This window comes from Plecotus auritus, assembly GCF_963455305.1.
Source record: "Plecotus auritus genome assembly, chromosome: 3".
Lineage (NCBI taxonomy): Eukaryota > Metazoa > Chordata > Mammalia > Chiroptera > Vespertilionidae > Plecotus > Plecotus auritus.
This window is the reverse complement of record NC_137772.1, coordinates 130,805,850-130,830,284: the sequence shown is the minus strand read 5'-3', so window position 1 is coordinate 130,830,284 and position 24,435 is coordinate 130,805,850. Positions and strand designations below refer to the sequence as shown.

At 41.7% G+C, this 24,435-nt stretch overlaps 1 protein-coding gene across 20 annotated transcripts in view; it reads left to right on the top strand.

The window, feature by feature from the left end:
• The window catches only part of WNK1 (WNK lysine deficient protein kinase 1), a 157,837-nt gene that overhangs the window by 71,598 nt on the left and 61,804 nt on the right, over positions 1-24,435 (top strand). For all 20 annotated transcript variants that reach the window (XM_080662275.1, XM_080662277.1, XM_080662276.1 and 17 more), the window contains exons 3-4: positions 4,751-4,971; positions 6,120-6,277. In XM_080662275.1, coding sequence (XP_080518401.1) covers positions 4,751-4,971; positions 6,120-6,277 — 379 coding nt within the window. The remainder of the gene's footprint in view (positions 1-4,750; positions 4,972-6,119; positions 6,278-24,435) is intronic.

Sequence of the window (24,435 nt, the reverse complement as noted above, 5' to 3'; positions counted from 1 at the left end):
TGGTGGTATCTGAAGCTGTCTACTCGGTTTCTTTGTTGGGGGGCCTCTTGGGAGGTGTAGGCCAAGGCCAGCTGCAGCCTATGCCCTGCGTGGGCCCACCTGACCTAGTAGAAGCTACAAAATGATCTGCAGATGGTTGCTTCTTTTTCTGGGCGTGGAGGTGCCTGGGAGAGGCTAAGCTGTGAATTGAGGCTTGCTGCCACTAGTTTCTGAGTTGGGGCTGCTTATTTGGGGTTTGTGAACTTCTGAGATTTTTTATTCACAGCATGAGCTCTTGGTAGGGAAAAGCCACTAGAAGTGACTTAGGCTAGGCCTACAAGTTGGGTGGGGTGGATCCTCTGGGAATGGGGATGGGAGAACAATGTTAGCCAGGTTAATGGAGACTCAGATATGATTCTCATCTGTTCATGCAAGGGAAGGGCTCAGCAAAGGAACAGTGGCTTCTGCCAGCACTTCTGTCTGGGAGGAAGCTGCCCCTCCAGCCCTCATCATGAAGCTGGTCAATTCAGTTCCTCCCCTATGTCTCTGGCATCTTTCAAGCTGCTGCCCCAGTACTGCAGGTTAGAGTGAGTGAGTCTTAGTAAGTCTGTGAGCAGGTTTTTTAAGAGGAACACCTGAGACTCGAGCAGCCCTCCATCTTACTCAGCCACAATCCCTGTGGGTCTTTACAGCCAGGAGTTACGCAGACTTCTCTTTCAGGCACTGGAGCTATTGGTGTGGGGCTGGGAACACTTGCTCCTTGGGGAAGAACTTTGCAGCCAAGGTTTCCCTTTCAAGTTTTAAGCACCGCACATGGGAGTGGGACCTGCCAATTTCCACATCTCTGCCCCTCCTACTAATCTCTGGACCTGAATTCTTCTGTATATCCTTAGTTATAGGACTTCTGTTTAGCTAGTCTTTAGGTGGTTCTCAGTGATGATGGTTCTGTAGTTTAATTGTATTTTGATGTGGTCGTGGGAGGAGGCTAGTCCCGCATTTACCTGCTCCACCACCTTATCCGGAATCTGATATTTTCTTTTTTTTAATGTTTTATTTATATTTTAGAGAGAGGGAGGGAGAAGGAGGAAAGGAAGGAGGGAGGGAGGAACATAGATGTGAGAGAGAAACATCGATCAACTGCCTCCTGCACACCTCTACTGAGAATCACGCCTGCAACCCGTGCATGTGGCTTGACCACAAATCAAACCAGCAACTTTTGGTGCATGGGACGACGCTCAGCCAATTGATCCACACCAGCCAGGGCTGATATTTTCTTGAACCATAAAAGCAACTTTCATCATTAATGTTCTTTATGACATGAATAGAATTTCATTTTAGTTCTTGTATTAGCTTTTTAGTTAACATCCTTGTGTATGGTGATGGTGGTGGTGGGAGGGTGTTTTAAAGCAGTTGTTCTAGAGATTGCAGTTACATCTTTAACTTTTCACAATACACTTTGGGTTGAAACTGTATAATTTCTTGTCAAAGGAACTTTGCTCAAATATAGTTTCATTTATCCCTGATACTTATTCTTTATGCTGTAATTTTCATATGCTACATTTACATATTCTTTAGACCCTATATACAATGTTATGAATTTTCCTTTAACTAGTCATATGTATTTTGAAAATACATATAGTGAGTAGGTAGCATCAGCAGAAATCTATTCTATTCTTTTAGCATTAACTGGTCTGCTCAGAATCCTCCCCACATGTACATATTTTAGAGATTTGCACAGAGTGAATATGCAGAATATAAGGCTCCCCTTCCATACTTCATTTCTGGGATTTCTCCCCTTTACTTTTAGATTTCTGCTGTCCAATAGAACTTTTTGTGGTGTTGAAAATGTTTCACAATGGTAGCCACTTGTCACATGAAGCTGTTGAGGACTTGAAGTGTGGGTGGTGCACCTGAGAAATTGAATTTTTAATTTTAATTAGTCTCCATTTAAACATGAATACTCACATATGTCCAGGGATACTGTATTGGATAGACAATTATTGCAAAAAATTCTATTGGACAGCACTGTTCTAGATGCTGTGGTCATCTTGAACTCTGTCCTTATTTTTCTGAACTAATAAGACAATAGATTTCTATCTAGATTTGAACTGATCTGCATAGTCAGAATAAAGCCTTCCCTCAGCTTAAAAGGTATAGAAAGTAGGAAGCTCAAAGCAGTACTTTCTGTTTTCCCTCATGTGAACTCCCTTCCAATTTATGCCAGATTATTTTTTTAAGATTTTTAGAAAGAGAGGAAGGGACAGGGACAGAGTGAGATGGAGGAAGGAAGGGAGGGAGGGAAACAGAGACATCGATGTGAGAGCAGAACATCAATTGGCTACCTCCTACATGTCCCCTACCAGGGATCAGGCCCGCATGTATCCTGACTGGGAATCGAACCAGCAACCTTTCGGTGTATAGGCTAATGCTCAACCAACTGATCCTCACCGCCAGGGCTTATGCCTGATTTTGATTGCTCTCCAGAGCCTTCAAGTAGTTGTTTTGTATACATTTTTACTCAAGTTTATAATTATATTAGAGGCCCAGTGCACAGATTCGTGCACTGGTGGGGTTGTGGCCTGCGGGGATCAGCCCACTGTGGGAGCGCACTGACCACCAAGGCACAGATCCTGCATTGGGCGTCTGCCTCCTGGTGGTCAGTGCACATCATAGTGACTGCCATTCTGTCGCTGGGCTTTTATATATATAGACTAGTGGCCCGATGCACAAAATTCATGCACAGGACGGACTGGTGGTGTTCCCTCAGCCTAGCCTGCACCCTCTCCAATTGGGGATCCCTCTTGCAATCTGGAACCACTAGCTCCCAACCGCTTACCTACCTGCCTGCCTGCCTGATCTCGTCCCCAACTGCTCTCCCCTGCCAGCCTGATCTCGCCTCCAACTGCCTCTACTGCCTGATCACCCCTAACTGCCCTCCCCCGCCGGCCTGATCTTGCCTCCAACTGCCCTCCCCTGCTGGCCTGATCTCACCCCCAACGGCCCTTACCTGCTGGCCTGATCTCATCCCTAACTGCTCTCCCCACTGGCCTGATTGCCCCTAACTGCCTCTGCCTGCCTGATCGCCCCTAACTGCCCTCCCCTGCTGGCCTAATCTTGCCCCCAACTGCCCTCCCCTGCCAGCCTGATCGCCCCTAACTGCCCTCCCCTGCTAGCCTGATCTTGCCCCCAACTGTCCTCCCCTGCCGGCCTGATCGCCCCTAATGGCCTCTGCCTCGGCCCCCACCACCATGGCTTTGTCCGGAAGGAAGTCTGACATCCGGATGATGGCCTGTTGACCTGGTTTAATTAGCATATTACCCTTTTAGTAGTATAGATAGATTATATAAGATAGGATTGTTTAAATGGCGGGGGGAGCTTTTTCATCAGGAGGAGATGCTCTTGGCAGACAAAAATACATAATCTCTATATCTGGACTGATAGCCAGCCATATGCACTATACTGCCAAACCAGTCATTAAAAGGTTGAATTGCTTTCTTATACCTTACACCAAACAGCTGTTGCCCTTAAAACCCCTCCTAAGCCTCCACCTTAGGTTCTGCCTTCGCAGTTCACCCAGATTTGGTTCTGATTGGTCGGTTTCTATGCCACTCAGGGTCAAAAGCTCCGCCTCCTAGGCAGCCATTGGCTCCTCACAGTTCACCCAGATTTGGTTCTGATTGGTCTGTTTCTATGCCAGTCAGCGTCTCCGGGCCTATCAACGGGCCTGATCAGAGAGGCAGCACTGATTAGGAGGCCCGAGAGAAAGAGAGGTGCGGCTGCTGGCCAGGCCTGGAGTGAAAGAGAGAGGCAAGGGCTGATCAACAGTTGCCACGGAGGTTACGGATCAGACCCTGCTTCTCTCTTTGGGCCTGATCCGCAGCCAGCTGGGCAGTCAGTGCTGGGTCGGGGCGCCCGCAGCAGTGGCAGTCAGTGCTGGGTCACCACGGCAACCCAGCACTGATTTCTGGTCAGTCAAGCCTTCGGTCGTTTTGGATGTTACGGACCCTGAGTTTTTATATATTAGGACTAGTGGCCCCGTGCACTAAATTCGTACACGGGGGGCGGTGTCCCTCAGCCCGGCCTGCACCCTCTCCAATCTGGGACCCCTCAGGGGATGTCCGACAGCAGTCAGACATCCCTCTCGCAATCCGGGACCGCTGGCTCCTAACCACTTGCCTGCCTGCCTGATCGCCCCTAACCACTCTGCCTGCTGGCCTGATCACCCCCAACTTTCCCCCCTTCCAGCCTGATCACGTCTAACTGCCCCCTCACTGGCCTGATCGCCCCCAACTACTCCCCCAGCCTGATCGCCTCCAACTGCCCTCTCCTACCGGCCTGATCGCTCCTAACCGCCTCTGCCTTGGCCCCACCACCATGGTTTTGTCCAGAAGGAAGTCCGGAAGGTCTCCTGGAAGGTCTCCCGGTCTAATTAGCATATTTCCCTTTTATTAGTATAGATATGCATCCAATAAGAATTGCTTCACCACTTACCAGAAGTTGAACTCCACCTCTTAACTTTTAAATGATTTTAGTAATGATTTAATTTTAAGGTATTAATTTTTGTGTGTTTTGTTATTAGACTCTACTTACCAACCACTTATTATCCATGCCCTTTAACCTTCCTAAAAGTATTATGTACCTTTAAGGTTACTGAATCTTAATATTCTAAATTTGATATTCCTATCTCAGATATGCTAGAATTTAATGGAATTCTTCAAAGCAGTAAACTCATATCATTGATAACCTGTTTGGTATACCTTGCCTTTTCTAGATACCTAAAAAGGTTTAAGGTGATGAAGATCAAAGTTCTACGAAGCTGGTGCCGGCAGATCCTTAAAGGACTTCAGTTTCTTCATACTCGAACTCCACCTATTATTCACCGAGATCTTAAGTGTGACAACATCTTTATCACTGGCCCTACAGGCTCGGTCAAGATTGGAGACTTAGGTCTGGCAACCCTGAAGCGGGCTTCTTTTGCCAAGAGTGTGATAGGTATGTTTCAAGTGTACCTTGCAGCCTAACTGGCTTTCTGACATACCTTTTATTTAGAAGCTCAACCCTCTCAGAGCTTTTATTATGTAACATAAACCTTTAAAAATTCATAACATGAATTTAGGAAGTGATCAGTTCTACTTAATGAGATGTGTAGCTCTCTGTATTTACGCTTCTAGAATCATCTTCTGTCAATGTTTTTATAAATTATAAACAAGTAAGGTGAACTCTTTTAATAAAACTTACGTTAGCTATCAATCTTATTGGGTCATTCTGTTGATATTTAGTATTATATACTTATTTCTTTAATAGATATAGTGAGTTATTTCCCATGTGAAGGAAACAATTTATATGTATTTTAGTTACTAAAATAGTCTGTTTGATTTATATGTATATTGAAAAATATCAGCCTATTAAAAGTTTATTTTTTAAAGTGTGAAAATATGAGTTCATTCTGAAAGTTTGGTTTTATCAACTTTTTTCCTTATTCCTACTCTTCACAAGATATGATATATCTAAAACAGGATTTTTCAACTTAAGTACTATTGAAATTTTGGGTCAGACAATTCTTTGTTATAAAGATTGTCTTGTACATTGTAAGATTATTTAGCAGCATTCCTGGCCTCTACTTACTAATTGCCAGTAGCACACCCCTTGTTCTCCCCCTAGTTATAACCAAAAATGTCTCTGGAAATTGCTAAGTGTTAACCTTACAGCTACCATACAGTAGGGGGCAGACAAGTATTTTGATCTTTTTTAACCCATCATCCTGTCTTACAGGTAAATGCCATTATGTTTACTTTATTCCTTGCTAGTTTCTTACCTTTTCCTTTTATTTGTTTTCAATGTGAGATATCAGTTTATCTTTTATTTCAAGGCTCTGCTTGGTACAGCAGTAATCCATTTGAAATAGTAAATAAGGACACTTGACCCTGTTTTAGTTTCTTTTATAAAGGCCTTGCAGTGAAAGGTCTGTAATATATTTGATGAAACAGACTAAGATTTTGTTCCTCTTTCTAATACCCCTCCCTTCCTTCCCTCTTCCATTTTATTCTCTTTCTCAGGTCAACTCCTGCTTCTTCCCTGGGTGAGTAATATCTGTAGCTTCTACTTGCATTGAGTCTGAATCATTCTTTTAATTTTTAAAGGTACCCCAGAATTCATGGCCCCTGAGATGTATGAAGAGAAATATGATGAATCTGTTGACGTTTATGCCTTTGGGATGTGCATGCTTGAGATGGCCACATCTGAATATCCTTACTCAGAGTGCCAGAATGCTGCGCAGATATACCGTCGCGTGACCAGTGTAAGTCTTCCTCTCATTGACTGATGAACTTAGGTCACATTAAGAAGGAATCCCAAGCTGGAGAACATCAAATAATGCAGAAGGGAGCAATAGTTAAGGCATACTGAGATGATGGAAGAAGAGGGAGTTAAGGTATTTATTGCTCATCATCATACAGTGAGAGCAAACATAAAGAAGCACTAGTTTATTCTGGACCCTCCTTGCATTCATTTAAATGTTTATTATGAGATATGTAAGTTCTCATTTTCTCCCACCATAAAACTTATTTGAGTTATGCTCTTAAACTAAGCTGGTTTGTTCACAGACTTTTTCTCTGAATGGCTTAAAATTGATATACTAATTTGTTAAATCATTTATTAATATCCACAGTGTTTAAGGTATAAATTTAAACCATATTCTATTTACACATGGTAATTCATCTGTGCCAAAAGAGGTATTTCCTAGAGTGTCCAATGGAAACCTGAAGCATAGTTGTTAGGTCCATAATATAAAGCACTGAAAGTTTACTATAATGGAGGCTTTCCACAAAAGGCATAACAGGTGAGCAAAGTAATTTTATTGACTATTTTTATAACTTTTTCTTTTATGAAAAAGTTTAAACATACACAAAAATAGAGAGAATCATAAAATGAATTCCCATTTATTCAATGCAACATGAATATTGGGGCCATTTTTGCTACACTTGCTTCATCTGTTCTCTTTCTCAATTTCATTGTTTCATTTTACCACTATGTACTTCATTATGCCTCTATAAAAATTAAAGATTTTTATATTATATAACCATATCATACCTCAAAAATGTAATAGTAAATTTCTGGATCATTTAGTACCCTAACCTATTAAGATATTTCCCTTATTGTTTCAGAGATGTCTGTTTACAGTCAGTGTTCAAAATAGGGTCCATCAAGGTCCACAGAATACATTTTGTTGTCATGTGTCTTTATCTAGAACTATTGCCCTTGCTTTCTTTTTCTGTGTTTTATTGATTTGTTGAAGGAATTAGATGAATTGTTTTGGGAAATATTTCACATTCTGGATTTGTCTATTTGCTTCCTTATGATGTCATTTAACTTGTTATTCTATCTTCTACATTTCTGTAAACAGAAATTTACCTTAAAGTTGTAGACGGGTGTCTGTGATATAAAAATAATTTGTCTTTTTAACTCATTCATACAAAAGTGTAGTGTCATTTTCTGGAGGCTAAATAATGTGTGATATTGCAGCAGATTAAATACAGAAGCAAGATATGACAATCCATTTGTCTTCCTTTAAGCCATATTCTCACTAAATTTTTCTTTTTTAGGGGGGAAAATATTGGATTTTTTATTTTAAAGGTTGTATATTATTAACATTTAATGAGGTTTACTATAAGTGTTTTATAATAAATTGTTGGTTTTTGTTGTTAATCCTCACCCGAAGATATTTTTCCATTGAATTTTAGGGAGAGTGGAAGACAGAGAGAAACATCGATGTGAGAGAAACACATTGATTGGTTGCCTCCTGCACAAGCCCTGACCAAGGCCTGGGTTGGGGAGGAGCCTGCAACCAAGGTACGTGCCTTTGACTGGAATTGAACCCGGGACCCTTTGTTCTGCAGGCCAAGGCTCTACCCACTGATCCAAACCGGCTAGGACTATTATAATCTTTAATGAATTAATATTTTAAAACTTTCCCAGTTTTAATTTCTAACACGGTAAATAACAATACTATCATACATAAGCAAAAGTCTTTGGGGTCCTCAATCATTTTTAAAAGTGTAATGGAGGACCCCAAGAGAAACAAGTTTGAGACCACTAGTTCCAAATGCTTGAAATTTAGGTTCATTCTGGCTGGTGTGGCTCAGTTGGTTGAGTGTCATCCCATGTACCGCAGAGTCTCAGGTTTGATTTCTGGTCAGGGCACATAAAAAAACTAGGTTAAAAAAATTTGGCAAGAATAAATATGTGGTTCTGTGTATTTTGTATTACACTAGAGACCCAGTGCATGGATTCATGTACCAGGGGGAGGGGAGGTCCCTTGGCCTGGCCTGTGGGGATTAGGCAGAAACTGGTTCTCTGACAATCCCCCGAGGGGTCCCGGATTGCGAGAGGGTGCAGGCCAGGCTCAGAGACCCCAGGCCTCTAGTATGCATATAAGATCTTTGGTTAATCTCTTCTCGCCCTTCCTCCTCAGCCCCTTCCCTCTGAGATTCATCAGTCTGTTTCATGTTTCCATGCCTGTGGTTTCTGCTCCTGCATTGAGCGTCTGCCCCCTGGTGGTCAATGCGTGTCATAGATACCAGTCAGCCCATTGCTTAGGCTTTTATATATGACTAGAGGCCCAGTGCACTTCGTGCACGGGGGGGGGGGGGGGGGGGGGCAGCGGCTTGTCCCTCAGCCCAACCTACACCCTCTGCAATCTGGGACTCCTCAGGGGATGTCCAACTGCCTCTCACAATTCGGGACTGCTGGCTCCTAACCACTCGCCTGCCTGCCTGCCTGCCTGATCGTCCCTAACCCCTCTGCCTGCGTGATGGCCCCTAACCACCTCTGCCTGCCGGCCTGATCGCCCCTAACTGCTCCCCTACCGGCCTGATTGCTCCTAATCGCCTCTGCCTCGCCCCACACCCAGGGCCCAGGATTCCCTCCTCCGGCTGCTTGCAGGCACCCAGGATGCGGGTTTCCCTCCCTCTGGCCGGCCATAGGCACCCAGGACCCAAGCCGGCTTCTCCTGGGTCAGCTGTCCCTGCAGGGGACCATGGGCGGGCAGCTTTGCCCAGGCCACAGCCACAGGCGCTGGTGCCCGGGGCCACGGGATGGGCGGCTTGTTCATCTCCTGGGCTGTAGCTGCAGGCACTGGCACTGGCACCCAGGACCACAGGGCAGACAGCTTGTCCCTCTCCCAGGCCGCAGGCGCAGTCGCTGGCACCTGGGACAGTGTGGACTGTGGGGAATGGCTTGTCCCTCTCCCAGGCCGCAAGCGCAGGCGTAGCTGCTGGCACCCGGGACTACAGGGCCAGCGGCTTGTCCCTCTCCTGGGCTGCAGGCTGGCTGGTCCCCATTTCTCTCTCGCAAGTTCATTTGTGCCTGGCTGATCCCCATTTCTCTCTCACAAGCTCATTTGTGCCTGGCTGGTCCCCAGTCCTCTCTCCCCAGTGTTGAGTGTCTGAGCCATTATGGTGTGAGGGTGTAACAACCATTTACATATTAGCTCTTCATTATATAGGAGGATTAAGAGGCACATAGTATCTAGTTAACTCATTTTTAGTGATGCAGTTTCATTGAACTTTTATATATTAGAAGATGTGATTATAAGTTGTTTATTTAGATTTTGATAGCTGATTTGAATGGCAATTTAATATACTTCTAAAAAACTTATGGCACAGTGGTTGAGCATTGACCTATGTATCAGGAGATCACAGTTTTATTCCCGGTCAGGGTACATGCCCAGGTTGTGGGTCGATCCCCAGTGTTGCGGGCGGGCAGGAGGCGGCCAGTCAATGATTCTCTCTCATTATTGATGTTTCTGTCTCTCTCTCTCCCTATCCCTTTCTCTTTGAAATTAATAAAAATACATTTTTTTAAAAAAAACTTAAGAGATGTTTTTATTAGGGAGACCAAATTAGTTTTATGTCTTCACAAAGTTTTTGGACATATCTTTGATTACTTCACTAATTATAATTGCTGTGAATATTCCTATAATGTCCTTTTTTTGTAATTTGTATGTGATTCTACTGTGTGATAGGTATGCAACTACTTTGGACAGTTAATTTATTTTATTCAGCATGAATGGTAAGAACCATTAGGGTCTTTATACCCAATAAAAATAATAGATATTGTTTGTATGGAAAAGAGCATTACTCTCAAGTTATTCTCAGCTTTGTAACTTTTGTGGTATTTTGTCAATTACTAGAGGCCTGGTGCACAAAATTTTACATTTGGTGGGGAGGGGTCCCTCAGCCTGGCCTGCGCCCTCTTGCAGTCCGGAAGCCCTGCGGGGATGTCCGACTGGCGGCTTAGTGGGCCTAAGCTGTTAGTCGGACACCCTTAGCATTGCCACGGAGGCGCGAGAGGCTCCCACCACTGCCGTTGTGCTCACCAGACGTGTGTCCGGCTTCTGGCTGAGCAGCGCTCCCCCTGTGGCAGTGGTCGGCAAACTGCGGCTTGTGAGCCACATGCAGCTCGCGAGCCGCGGTTTGCAGCTCTGTTGACTAATGAGTTTGCCGACCACTGCCTTAGGGAAAAACACTTAAAAAACATTTTAATAATGTACTAATGTCTTTAACCTGAAGTCAAAACTTCTGGGTTAGGGTAATGCCTTACGCAGTGGTCGGCAAACTCAGTCAACAGAGAGGCAAACCGCGGCTCGCGAGCCGCATGTGGCTCGCGAGCTGCAGTTTGCCGACCACTGCCCTGTGGGATCACACTGACCACCATGGGGCAGCTCCTGCATTGAGTGTCTGCCCCCTGGTGGTCAGCGTGCATCATAGTGACCAGTCATTGCACCATTCAGTCATTTGCATATTAGTCTTTCATTATGTAGGATACCCTGTAGATGAGGCCCCCTAGAACCATAAGAAATGCAAAAAATTCACTGTTAACTCATTCTCAAATTGCCCCCACTTAAAATCAAATTGCCCCCTCTGTGGGGCGTGTGCTGCACCTTGGGAACTAGTGGGCTTGACACTTTTCCTCTCTGAGCTTCATTTCTGAATACATACCCATACCATGGGAATTGTAATCTCTTCTCCGCCTACCTCACTGGGTTGTCATGAGGAGGTGCTGAGCTAATAAACCTAGAAATGTTTCATCAAGTCAATGATGTCTAAACAGGAAGGGATTGTTATTTTTAAGCCCACGTGTACCCTCGCAGGTGGCAGTGCTGATTAGGGGAGGAGGGCATGATTGTTTCCTGGGACTGTAGCTATGGAAGCTTTGCAGAAGGTTCTGCAGGCCTCGGAGGAGCGGGCTCTGACCAGCTGCCCTGTAGCGGTAGTCATCCCTGGAAGCACTGCCGGGGGAGCCGGGCATTATGGGGGTGCTAGGGGGGCGGCGAGGCCGAAGTGGGAGTAACTGTCAAACCTTCCCACTTGGCGCCATTCTTTAAATTGTACATGGCTGTTTTGCAGCTGTACCTGTTCAGGGTGGGGCTCCAGTCTCCTGGAGCGGGGTGGGGGCTGGGCCAGCGTGGAGCCAGGTGGGCTAGGAGGGCGGGTTTAGTCGTGCCCCCAGCAAGGTTCAGCGCACTTCCTCTGCGGAGACGGAGCTGCTGCTGTGGGGGGTGGGGAAGGGTCTGACCCTGGGGGGGCCGCCGCTCAGGCCTGACTCCACCTGGGTCTGGAGTTGTAGGGAGGAGAGGCGTGCCCGGCCCCACTGGACCCCGGGTGCCTCAGGGGTGCTGACGGGTGGTCGCCAGCATGTATTGTTGTGGGCACTCTTGGTGGGGGTGGCGGGGGTAGAGATCGGGAATCAGAGGTGCAGGCTGCAGCTACCCCCTAGGCTGGGTCTTCTCCCCATCTGGTCAGCCTTCTCATCCCCCCGGGGGTGCAGGGGCTTGGGTAGGGTGTCTGTCCGTCCCCCCGGGGGTGTGGGGGCTGGGGTAGGGTGTTCGTGCAGGGGGAACAGAAGAGCTCCCCGTGGCCGCTTCCTCTTCCTTCTTTGCAGTCCTGGCTCCTGTCAGGCACTCTCCTCAGACCCCTAGGAACTGGCTCTGGCCGCCCACCCCTTGCTGCGCGCACAGCCTCCTGCTGGTCTGTCAATATGCAAATTGGTCCTTACTGTGACACAGTTAGGACCAATTAGCATATTACCTCTTTATATATATATATATATATATAGGTTGTTACTATCTCCACGTCTCTCTCCTGAGTCCTTACTGTTATATTCATCAGCCTCTTTTCAACACACATTCTCCATCCCACCCCAGTTTCTAATTCATGGTAGCGCTCTCTAAAGCATTGATCTTCAACTCAGGCAGGAGAAATGTAGTTTCTTTAGGCTTCAGATAATTGTAATAAGTATCTTAATCATTATTCTATACTTTTTCCCTTAAAAAGCTCATCTGGCTGAAACCGGTTTGGCTCAGTGGATAGAGCGTCGGCCTGCGGACTGAAGGGTCCCGGGTTCGATTCCGGTCAAGGGCATGTACCTTGGTTGCGGGCACATCCCCAGTGGGAGGTGTGCAGGAGGCAGCTGATCGATGTTTCTCTCTCATCGATGTTTCTAGCTCTCTATCCCTCTCCCTTCCTCTCTGTAAAATATCAATAAAATATATTTAAAAAAAAAAAAAAAAAAAGCTCATCTGCTTTGCCTCTTAGAGTTCTAGATCTGTATTCCAAGTTCAGGTCTTTTATTATTACCTTTTTTTTCCTCAATGCATAAAATAATTTCCATTTTTTCTTTGGAGATAGGGTGGCTTATTTACTGGATGACTTTCCCCTTTATTTTATTTAGAATTCTTGAAACCTCAAGAAGTATATATGACTCCTTGTTTTTTTACTCTCTACTTCCAGTTTATCAGATTCTTGCTTCAGAATAACTCTTAGATGCAAGCCTTTATTCTCATTGTCAAAACTCTGATTTTACATCTTATGTCACACCTTAACATTATCTTCCAGAAGTAGTTTATATTATAAATTAATTTTTTTGCTTATCAAAGCATGTACAAATTTTTAACGTTCTCTTTTGCTATTCCTTATCTTCTTCTAAATACTTTTTTAGTTAAGCTAGTCCTCTTTATTATCTTAAACATATTCCACATACTTTCCTTTATTTCTGCACATTTGTACATGCTATTTACCTTCTCTCAATGATGAGAGAGAATCATAGATCAGCTGCCGCCTATATACCCCACACTGGGGATCGAAGCATGACCTCCTGGTTCATAGGTTGACACAACTACTGAGCCATGCCGGCCGGCCAGTTTTTACATTTTTTAAATCGTGAAAATCAAAAGAATATGTCATAACATGTGAACATTATACCAAATTCATATTTCAGCATCATAAATAAATTAACAAAACCCAGCCATACTCATTCATTTCTGTATTATCTATGTCTGTTTTTACATATTATAGTGACATTAGTGACCTGGTGCACAGATTTGTGCACATTGAAAGGAAATTAGAAGAAATATTTTAATATTGCTATTCACCCCTTCTCTATAATAGAAGTGTCAGAGATGAAAGAAAATTAGTAAAATGTATATGAAAATAATATATAAATTAATAAATAAACAATAACAACATGATATAACAACAACAAAAACATGATATAAAAACATTGATAAAAACAATGACTGATAAATTGATTAAACTTATTCTAATATCTCCCTGTATACCACATTAAGAGTAAAAACACTTTCAGAGTGCTTAACTAATTTTCCTTGTGATGAAGTATTTACAACTTTAACGTCACATGCTCTTTGAACTCGAGAGAAAGCAACATATAACTGACCATGTCCGAAAATGGGTTCAGGTAGGAATATTCCTACTCTGCCTAGAGTTTGTCCTTGTGATTTATTAATAGTCATCGCAAATGCTGGCATCATGGGAAACTGTCTTCAAATTAATTTAAATGGGAGGCCAGTGTCAGACAGGGACAAATCAATTCTTGGAATCAGAACAAACTCTCCTTCCGCAGATCCTGTTAATACTTCAGCTTTGAGAAACACACACGTGCGATTGGCACCAGTGAATACTTTATATGTATCATGCTTGTGTGAGTCAACGTTTATTTTTATTTTATTTTTTTAATATATTTTATTGATTTTTTACAGAGAGGAAAGGGGGAGAGAGAGAGAGTTAGAAACATCGATGAGAGAGGAACATCAATCAGCTGCCTCCTGCACACCCCCTACTGAGGATGTGCCCGCAAACAAGTACATGCCCTTGACCAGAATCGAACCTTGGACCTTTGAGTCCACAGGCCTACGCTCTATCCACTGAGCCAAACTGGCTAGGGCAACATTTATTTTTAAATTGCCAGCATGCGTCATATGTACCGGCTGGTCAGTCGGTCAGATGGACGGACAGTCGGTCACTTAGCCTTTTAATATTTCTTTTTTTTTAAATATATTTTTTATTGATTTCAGAGAGAAAGGGAGAGCCTTTTATATACATAGACTAGAGGCCCATTGCAGGCAGATTCCTGCAAGAATAGGGCTTCCTGCAGCCCTCTTCGCCGCCCTGCCTGCTTCCCTACCTTCTCTGCTGCCCCGCTTGCTTCTCCGCAGCTTTGCTCCCTTCTGCAGCACTTGGCTTCCTTCTACACTGTCTTCAGTCTTCGCTCTGCGCCTGGGTATGCAAATTAACCTCCATCTTGGTTGCGTTAATTTGCATACTCGCTCCTGATTAGATGGTGGGCGTGGCTTTTGGGTGTAGCAGAGGTACGGTCAATTTGCATGTTTCTCTTTTATTAGATAGGATAGTTGAATAATTGCAACAGACTATATGGATCAAAAAGCCTAATAAAATGCGTTCCGTCTAGCTCTTAACAGAAAAAGTTGCTGCTCCAGTCTTAACACATGTCACCACAATGTCTTAAAATTTTTCCCTTTAAAGAATTCTGTAAATAATTTCTAATCTGATATATGATAATATTATTACTAGCCAGCTTCTGTACTTAGAATATATATGAGAATCTTGGTACAGACAGGTAGCTACTTAAATTATTAGCTCTGAAAATTTGTGAACAGTCTTCTCTCCGTTAAGAGTAGAGCTGTCATTTTAATTCTTTGATGAAAACGTAAGAGGTTTTAATGTAATAACCATTTTTCATTGGCCATACTTATTCTTAGTATTGGCCTAAGAATAAATGGCATCTTAAACAAACCCAGGATTACTACTCAGGTGATCATTCTGGATTTTAAGCAGCATAAGTGTTTATGAACCAGTGTCTTTATATTACCTTCCAATAATTCTGAATGTTTTGATATCCAACAGACTAAAACAGTGGTCGGCAAACTGCGGCTCGCGAGCCGCGGTTTGCCGCTCTGTTGACCACTGCCTTAGGGAAAAACACTTAAAAACATTTTAATAATGTACTAATATCTTTTTTAAAAAAAACACATTTTATTGATATTTTACACAGAGGAAGGAAGATGGATAGAGAGTTAGAAACATCGATGAGAGAGAAACATCGATCAGCTGCCTCCTGCACACCCCCTACTGGGGATGTGCCCGCAACCAAGGTACATGCCCTTGACCGGAATCGAACCTGGGACCCTTCAGTCCACAGGCCGACCCTCTGTCCACTGAGCCAAACTAGTAAGGGCTGTACTAATGTCTTTAACCTGAAGTCAAAACTTCTGGATAAGGGTAATGCCTTATGCAGTGGTCGGCAAACTCATTAGTCAACAGAGAGGCAAACTGCGGCTCGCGAGCCGCATGTGGCTCGCAAGCCGCAGTTTGCCGACCACTGGACTAGAAGAATAAAGTATAAATAAGATAGCCATATTTTTAAACATTCTCTGCTCTCTCTCTCTCTCTCAGCCACCAGCCTTCTTTGTTACTCTTGCAGTATTTCTAATTTGAAATTGGGATAGATTTCATTATGTAACAGCAGACAAGGGCTCCACTGTTTTGTAGGCTGCTGTTAGAGTATGCATTGATTGGGCTTTCTCTATTATTAGTGATCAGTGTCTTTAATTAATCTTGTGAATTCACTTCCTGATCATTTCATTAAACAAAGGTTGGTACTTAAAATGTTTCAGAAGATCATGGAATCTTAGGTTTCTTTATATAAAATGAACTATAGCCCAGCTGGTGTGGCTCAATGGTTGGGCGTAGACCTATGAACCAGGAGGTCACAGTTCAATTCCCAGTCAGGGCACATGCCTGGGTGGCAGGTTTGATGTCCACTCGGGGGGTGTGCAGGAGGCAGCCGATCAATTATTCTCTCTCATCATTAATGTTTCTATCTCTCTCACCCTCTCCCTTCCTCTCTGAAATCAATAAAAACAGAAAAAATAAATACATAAAATAAAATGAACTATAAAAATAACTCCACTGTTTAAAAAAATCAAGTCAAATTATATGGTAGAACTAATTATCTAAAATTTATCTCCGTTCCACACCTAACAGAGCAAATATAATTAACTGGTTAAAAATAATGACTGTGTAGGATGAGTAGGTGAAAAATATGACAAAACCCTATTGATTAAAAATTTGTTTACTGGAGGCTAATGGTAAAAGCACTATGTTTCAGACTGTCAGGCACAGCACCACCGTAATATTAGATAAAAATTTATATAAGCAATTATTTGATAGAAATAAATTGATTTTTTAAGAAAAAGTAGTTGAGAGTGCCTAATAAACAAATGCATCTTTATTTGCAAATGGTAACTCCAGCTCAGTTGAAAAGAAAATTTCTTTCTCAAATGAATGAAGTATTTGGTATTAGTTTAATAGAACCTAGAAAGACGAGTATCACTGTTTCTGTATTCTTTTGTAGAGTACTTACCCTGTTGTCAGTTTTTCTTTTTTTTGAGATAAAATTCACATCATAAAATTCATCATTTAAATAACTTTAAGGTGTTCAATTCGGTGGTTTTTGGTATATCTACAATAGTATATCTGCAGTCATTGCCACTAATACCAGAACCTTCCATCACCCCCAAAAAAGAAACCCCATGCCCATTAGTAGTCGCTCTTCATTCCCCCTTCTACTCAGCCAATAGTATACTTTTGTTTCCATGGATTTGATTGGTCTGTTGTGTACATTTCATACAAATGTAATTATACAGTATATGCCCTTTTGTATTATGCTTTGTTTTTTGTGTTATCTTTGACTTATAATAATGCTTTCAAGGTTTATCCATGTTGTAGCATGAATCAGTACCTCATTCCTATTTATGGCCGAGTAACATTATATGGCTAATACCACAATTGTTATGTTCAACAGATTTTATTTCCCTTTAGTTCTGTAGTTTCTTCCTTCTTTTCTCATTTTTAAATTGTATGAACCTATAAATGGCACCTTCAACTAGTTGAATTACAATTGGAAACAGGAAGGATGAAATATAACAAGTATCTTAAAAGGTATTGTCCTAGAAGTCAGTTTATTAAACCTTTGTTTATACATATTGTGTTTATTACATAGCATATGGTACATTGTAGGCACTCAGTAAATATTTTGAAGAATAAACATTTCAATGAAAGGAATCCCAAATATTGTCAAACACTATGTAAGTTTGAGAGATTAATTTGAATTCCCTGCAAAAGAGGAACTCAAGGTCACCTTTGAAATATTAGCAAAATTATCCTACTAAAATGAAATTTAATATTAGCAAGTAGAAACGGATTCACATATACAAGCGATACATTTTATAGAATAGGAGAAACATTTTGTACAAATAGAGCAGAAAATAATAACTTTAATAGTTAAAATCAAAATTCCAGGACTAGAAAGCATTTGAAAGAATGTTATCTGTTCACATGCTCTTCCTTCAATTTGTAGTTCTCATAGTTATAATTTCTAAATAACTAGTTCAAGTAACTTTTTGCATTATGGGGGTAGGTCTGTGTTTTGTTTTGTTGAATTGCTTCCCCATAACTTTTACCCTATAATTACTTACTTTGGTCTCTGAATTTCATAGGGAAAAAACAAGTAGCCCTAGCTTGATTGGTTCAGTGGACAGAGCATTGGCCTGTGGACTGAAGGTTCCCGGGTTCGATTCCAGTCAAGGGCACATGCCTGGGTTGCAGGTTCCATCCCCAGTAGGGGGCCTGCAGGAGGCAGCCCATCAGTGATTCTCTCTTATTAATGATGTTTCTATCTCTCCCTTCTTATCTAAAATCAATAAAAATATTTTTAAAAAAACAAATTATAATTTCATAATTAGTCTGAAATGTTTTAAGACAATTCCTTAAGTCATGAGCCCTTTCTGATTGAGACCCATGAGTTTCAATTTTTAGAACTATTCCTTTTAATTTCTTGGGGGAAGAGGCTTATATGCATAATTGGAAGAGGGAGGTGCTCAGCAATTGTTTTCTTGACTTGGAGGAGACTAATAATAAGCCCAGAAAAATTTTAATTGGACATAAAGTAAATTGGCAAAGGAAGCAATTAGAATAATGGATATCATTTTCTTACCTGTGCTTATATATTTACTAGAGGCTCGGTGCACAAAATTCATGTACAGGCGCGGGGGGGGGGGGCCTCTCAGCCAGGCCTGCACCCTCTCCAATCTGGGACCGCTGGCTACTAACCACTCACCTGCCTGCCTACCTGATCGCCCCTAACTACCTCTGCTGCCTGCCAGCCTGATCACACCTACCCGCCTCTGCCTGACGGCGTGATCGCCCCCTGACTGCTCCCCTGCCAGCCTGATCACACCCTAGCTGCCCTCCCCTGCCGTCCTGATCGCCCCTAACTGCCCTCCCCTGCCATCCTGATCACCCCTAACTGCCCTCCCCTGCCATCCTGATCGCCCCTAACTGCCCTCCCCTGCCAGCCTGATCGCCCCTAACAGCCCTCCCCTGCCAGCCTGATCACCCCTAACTGCCTCTGCCTTGACCCCCGCCACCATGGCATTGTCCGGAAGGATGTTCAGAAGGTGTCCAGTCTAATTAGCATATTACCCTTTTATTAGTATAGTTGAGTGCATATATGTATCAAAATATAAAAATGTGTATATTTCAAATTGTGTAGTTTATATTACATCAATTATACTTCAATAAGTACTTAAAAAGTGGGGGGGGGGCAAAAAGAGCTTGGCAAGATTATTTTTAGGCATTTTAAAGGCCTACTGGTAGAGATTTGAGATCTATCCATTAAGATCTTTTGAGAAGTGATCAAAAGATAGAAGCTATCAGACTTAAATGATTTAGCTCATGAGTCTCAAATTCTCTTGTATCAGGCCCTCTTTATACTATTAAAAATTATTAAAGAACCCAAAGAGCTTTTGTTTACTTATTTTATACTTAGTTTACCATATTAAAAATTAACATGGAATTTTATGATTAATTATTAAGAAATAATATAATAAGCTCAATATATGTTGACATCAGTGACATTTTACCAAAAAAATTCTTTCCATAACTTGCTTTTAAAATGAAGTGAAAAAGTAGCATTTTTACATTTTTTACAGATCTCTTCAATGTCTGGTCAAAAAAGGAGATAATTAGATTCTCAAACCTGCTTCTCCATTCAATCTATTGCAATAACATTGTTTTGATTGAAGTGTATGAAGAAAATCAGGCTTCATGCAGATATGTCCTTGGAAAAGGAAGTACCTTGCAGGTCCCCTAAAAGGATCGTGGTACCATACTTTTGAGAATCACTAGTATTTAGATCTTTGCTATGCAAAGTGCAATCCTCAGACCAGCATAATCTGCATCTTTTGGACACATGCTAAAAATGTAAAATTCTTGCCCCATCACAGGTAGATTGAATCAAGACATTCATTTTACAAGATCCAAAGATGATTCATGTACACATTAAAGTTTGAAAAGGGAGCCGAAACCGGTTTGGCTCAGTGGATAGAACGTCGGCCTGAGGACTGAAGGGTCCCGGGTTCGATTCCGATCAAGGGCATGTACCTTGGTTGCGGGCACATCCCCAGTGGGAGGTGTGCAGGAGGCAGCTGATCGATGTTTCTCTCTCATCGGTGTTTCTAACTCTCTATCCCTCTCCCTTCCTCTCTGTAAAAAATCAATAAAATATATATTAAAAAAAAACACGTTTAAAGTTTGAAAAGGGAGAGCTGAAACAGTGATCACCTGAGGTCCTGTTCAGTTCCGTGTAACATATTTTTGGTTAAATAAATAAAAAGTAGGGTAAATAATGTAATACCAAACATTATTTGAATAAATTATTATCCTCCCATTCATGAAACCTTTTTAAGTACCCAAATTCACTAAGGAATTTAACCCTATTTAATTACATTTTTCTTCCTTATTCAGGAGTTGCTTTTTAATAAAGTAACATAATAAGCCAGGATGTAAAAAAGAATAAAAAGCTTGAGGAATTCTTTAAGTCAGTTGGAACTGTGTTAGAATCCTTAGTTTCTAAGTATATAGCAGGCATATACTTGTGCTTTATTTTTCCTCTCAGCTGTAAAAAATTTAGTTCTGTATTATCTACAGTCCATTATTCTATACTGTCAATTATATTTCTTATCTGGATAATGCGTTCTTAATTTCACCAAACTCAATTTCTGGCTTCCAATGAGGATAAAAAGAGCTATGTCCTTTTTTAATTTCCTAAAGTTTTCTCCTGTTTTTGGTGCTGAGATAAATGGGGGATTTAAGTAAGTGCCTAGATTAGACAATGATTTATATGATTATATAAACGATAGTAATGACTGTGTTGAAATATGCCTTGAAGTATTGTAATTTCTTTTAAATCCGCTTTGAATGTAATTCAACTAGTTTTTTACAAGTATGTATTACATTAGTCTACCTAACCTATTGCACATTTATTAATGAAATCTGCTTTCCATCCCAGATTTACTGTGTATAACCAATTAATCATCAGTAAATTGCCCCCTCCTAAATCTGTAGGTTTAGTACTAACTTAGGAAAGGAAAGAAGAATCCCTCTTTAACAGCTTAGGATTACTTTTTTAGTTCCAAAGATCACAGAACTTTAGTCAGTTGAACCATAAGCTCTAGTTTCACGTTTTTAAAAAATTTGTTTCAACACTTATTCACTTATTTAACATCTATCGTCTATGTGTCAGTTTGGGGATACAGATAGTATGTTTTGTTCTTCCTCCCACTTTCTAGTTGGGAAGGTAAACATGGAAGTAGTATTTACAGTAAAAAGGATGGATTTTATAGACATAATGAAGTAGGGGTTTTGATCTCCTTGAGAGGCTCAAAGACAGTATTCCTGAGAATGTATATTTAAAACTAGAGCTTTATTGGCCTGCTATAACAGGGATGCTAAAGCAAATCTGTATGAATGTATGAGTCAGTATCCTCAGTCCTCTGGCACTCTTCACCAGAAGTATTTCTAGGATTCTTAGAAGGAAGTCATGCCGGTATTGTTCCCTCTTCTGTTCCTACCACACTCTACCTGTATTTTATTAATAAAATAATAATTATATTGATATTAACTGTTGTCCCCCCATAAAAACCGAGCCTCTCAAGGACAGGTTTTTCTTCTGTAGATCAATTTACTGTAACATATCTGACACTGCAGTGGTACACTGCCATGCAAATAGCTGCTTATAGCAATGTGCGTATTAATAATATATACCCTCTGTGCTAGACATTGCATAAAACGCTTTGCATGTATTATGTATTTTAATTCTTCCAGCAAGTCTGGAAGGAGGTATACTACTATTATCAACACTTGATAAATAAACAGTCTGAAGCCCAGGATGGTTAGCTTAAGATTACATATTTACAAAATAACAGAGTTATGATTCCAGATCCCCTGCTCACATCAAAATGCTATACTGAATCCATAAATGTCAATTATAATGTCATTCTGTGACCTGAGAGCATTTGAACCTGTCTGTAAGTGCCAATGTGAAGGGGACAAATGTAGACGATGGTTTAGCAATCATATATAGTGCACTGATGATAAATTGCTGTATGTCATTGTTTTGTACATGCAATTAATTCAAGTCTAAGTGTTAACTTGCTCAGAGAGGCCTTCCCTGCCTACCCTATCTAAAACATTCTTAAGTGTTCACACATTTTACTTCTATCCCTTTGTGGCTTTATTTTCCTTATGGCTTTTATCACAGCCTTACAATATTTAAAGTCCCAATTAGAATACAAATTCTAAGGGTTGGGGGTTTTATTTTACTTGTTCTTTGCTGTATTCCTTAGTGTTTAGAAACTGGCAAGTCATAAGCACTCTGTATTTATGAAGTGAATACAGAATTGTAGGGAGTGAAACACAATTTTATGTTGCCTCTGGAGGAAATGTGCTCTAGAGTTGGGTCTGCTTGAATTAGGCAAGTTACTTAACTTCTCAGAGCTTAAAATTTTTATGATGATTAAGGATATAGAACATAGTAAAGTGCCTGACATGCACTTATCAATCAGTACTTATTAGGTATTGCCATTCTTATAATTAACATCATTGTGAATGCCTAGCAGTGAAATAAGTTGTCTCTTGTTCTAGTCTTTTATCCATTGACATTCAGCAAATTGCAGTGATTAAAATGTGTTTAATGAACTTAAAGTACAATTTTAAATGAGAGCAAATGAGCTTACATTTACTGTAATCTTGCTTGTTGCCAATCACCTTGCAAAGTGTTTTTCATATACTATCTTGTTTTAATCTTTTGTGTCCAGATAAGTAGTCAGTAGATTATATCTTCACTTCACAGGTAAGAAAATAGGTTCAGAAGTTAAACATTTTTTCCAAGGAAATGCAGGAGAAATAATAATAATAATCCTATATAATAAACTAGAGGCCCGGTGCATGAAAATTCATGCACTGGAGGGGGAGTCCCTCAGCCCGGCCTGCCCCCTCTCACAGCCCAGGAGCCCTCAAGGGCAGGAGGTGACCCGGTGATCAGGGGAAGGCGACACCCCCCCATCACACCTCTGCTGCTGCTACTGCTGGCAGCGCAAGCCTCGGCCGGCCCTGGTTACCTGAGCCTCGGGCAGCCCTGGGCGGCTGGGCAGCCACCATCCGAGGCTTACCTGTGCCTCGGGCCTGCCCTGGTCAGCTGGGCAGCCGACATCTGAGGCTTGCCTGTGTCTCAGGCCTCGGCTGGGTGGCTGGGCAGCCGACACCCGAGGCTTGCCTGTGCCTTGGGCGGGCCCTGGCGGGCTGAGGGGACTGGGGGACTCTGGAGGTAGGCACGTGGAGCGGCTGGACACACCTGGGGGCAGGCCCAGCCATGCCTCGTGCCTGCCGCCCCAGCAGGGCTGAGGGGACTGGGTGCCGCCATCTTGTGGCTGTGGGCACCGCCATCTTAGAGGGTGTGACAGTCAATTAGCATATTCCCTCTATTAGATAGGATAGCTAATATGCTAATTTGACCAAACAGAATAACCATCCAGACATCCTTCCGGACGACCTTCTGCAGCTCGAGGGACTATAAGGGCCAGCGGAGGATGTGAGGGCCTGCAAGGGCCGGCCAAGGCTGCAAGGGCCGAGCCCCTTCCATGAATTTCATGCATCAGGCCTCTAGTAATAATAATAACAAATGTAGAAATCAAGCATCGCTAACATGACACAAATACAAACTTTGAAATTATTTCCTTTACCTGTTTCTGGTTTTTAACCTTTTTTCTAGACCTCAAGAGCAAAAAAACTTTGGGTTACATAGGTAGCAGGTTTGAGCCCTGTGTAAAGGGCTAATTGATCCCTGTTCAAAGAAATCTTCAGTTAACTTGAAAATTTCTGCCATTGGTAACGAAAAGATCCAAATAAGCGTACTAATATACTGGGCACAATTTTTGTCCACTGTTAAAAGAATAGAAACTGCAATAAACAATAGCATCAATGAAGGATATCTGAAGGATAGTGCATTTTAGATTGGAGCAGTATAAAGGGCTTTCATGTATCAGAGAGTAATGAGCCTTGAGGAATTGCGAGGTAAACTAATTTTCTTTGATAGAACTAGCTGGATTTGGTAGGGAGTTTGAAGAGCCTTGTTTTCCAATGGGATCATAAGGTATGTTCAAATTCCTCTAAACTAATGGTTCATACCAGTAAGAATCTAGCTGAATCCAGCCTCATAACAACCAAGTTAGAAATAATGGGGAGTTTTAATTACTTTGTTTGTGTAATTTGACTTTGTCACTAATTCTATTAGCCTTTCGATTGCAAGGTTTGAACATTCTGTCTGGGAGGAAACAGAATTAAAGCAGTTAGGACAAAATTCCTTTTAGTTTTTATATAACAGATTGCAATTCACCCCCTTTTTTTTTCCAGAGAGAATTGAGGCTGATTCCTGATTAGATAGGGTTTGAAAAGTTGAGGGAAACATGTTGTTTGTTTGTTTGTTTGTTTGTTTGTTTTTTATTTAGCAGCTGGAATTTTTGTGCTAGCTCAGAGATCTAAATCCACTGGAATTAGCTGAAATTGTTCTGGTTGTTTTTTTTTTAATAAATTTTATTTCTGTTTCCATTCAGTAAATTTGGGTTATAGATGTAAAAGAAAATTGTGTATTATGGGCTATTACTTGGGAACATTGTGAATGATTTTCAGAGTCATTCAATTACTCTACTGTGATTTGATTAAGATTAAAAGTTCTTAATATTAA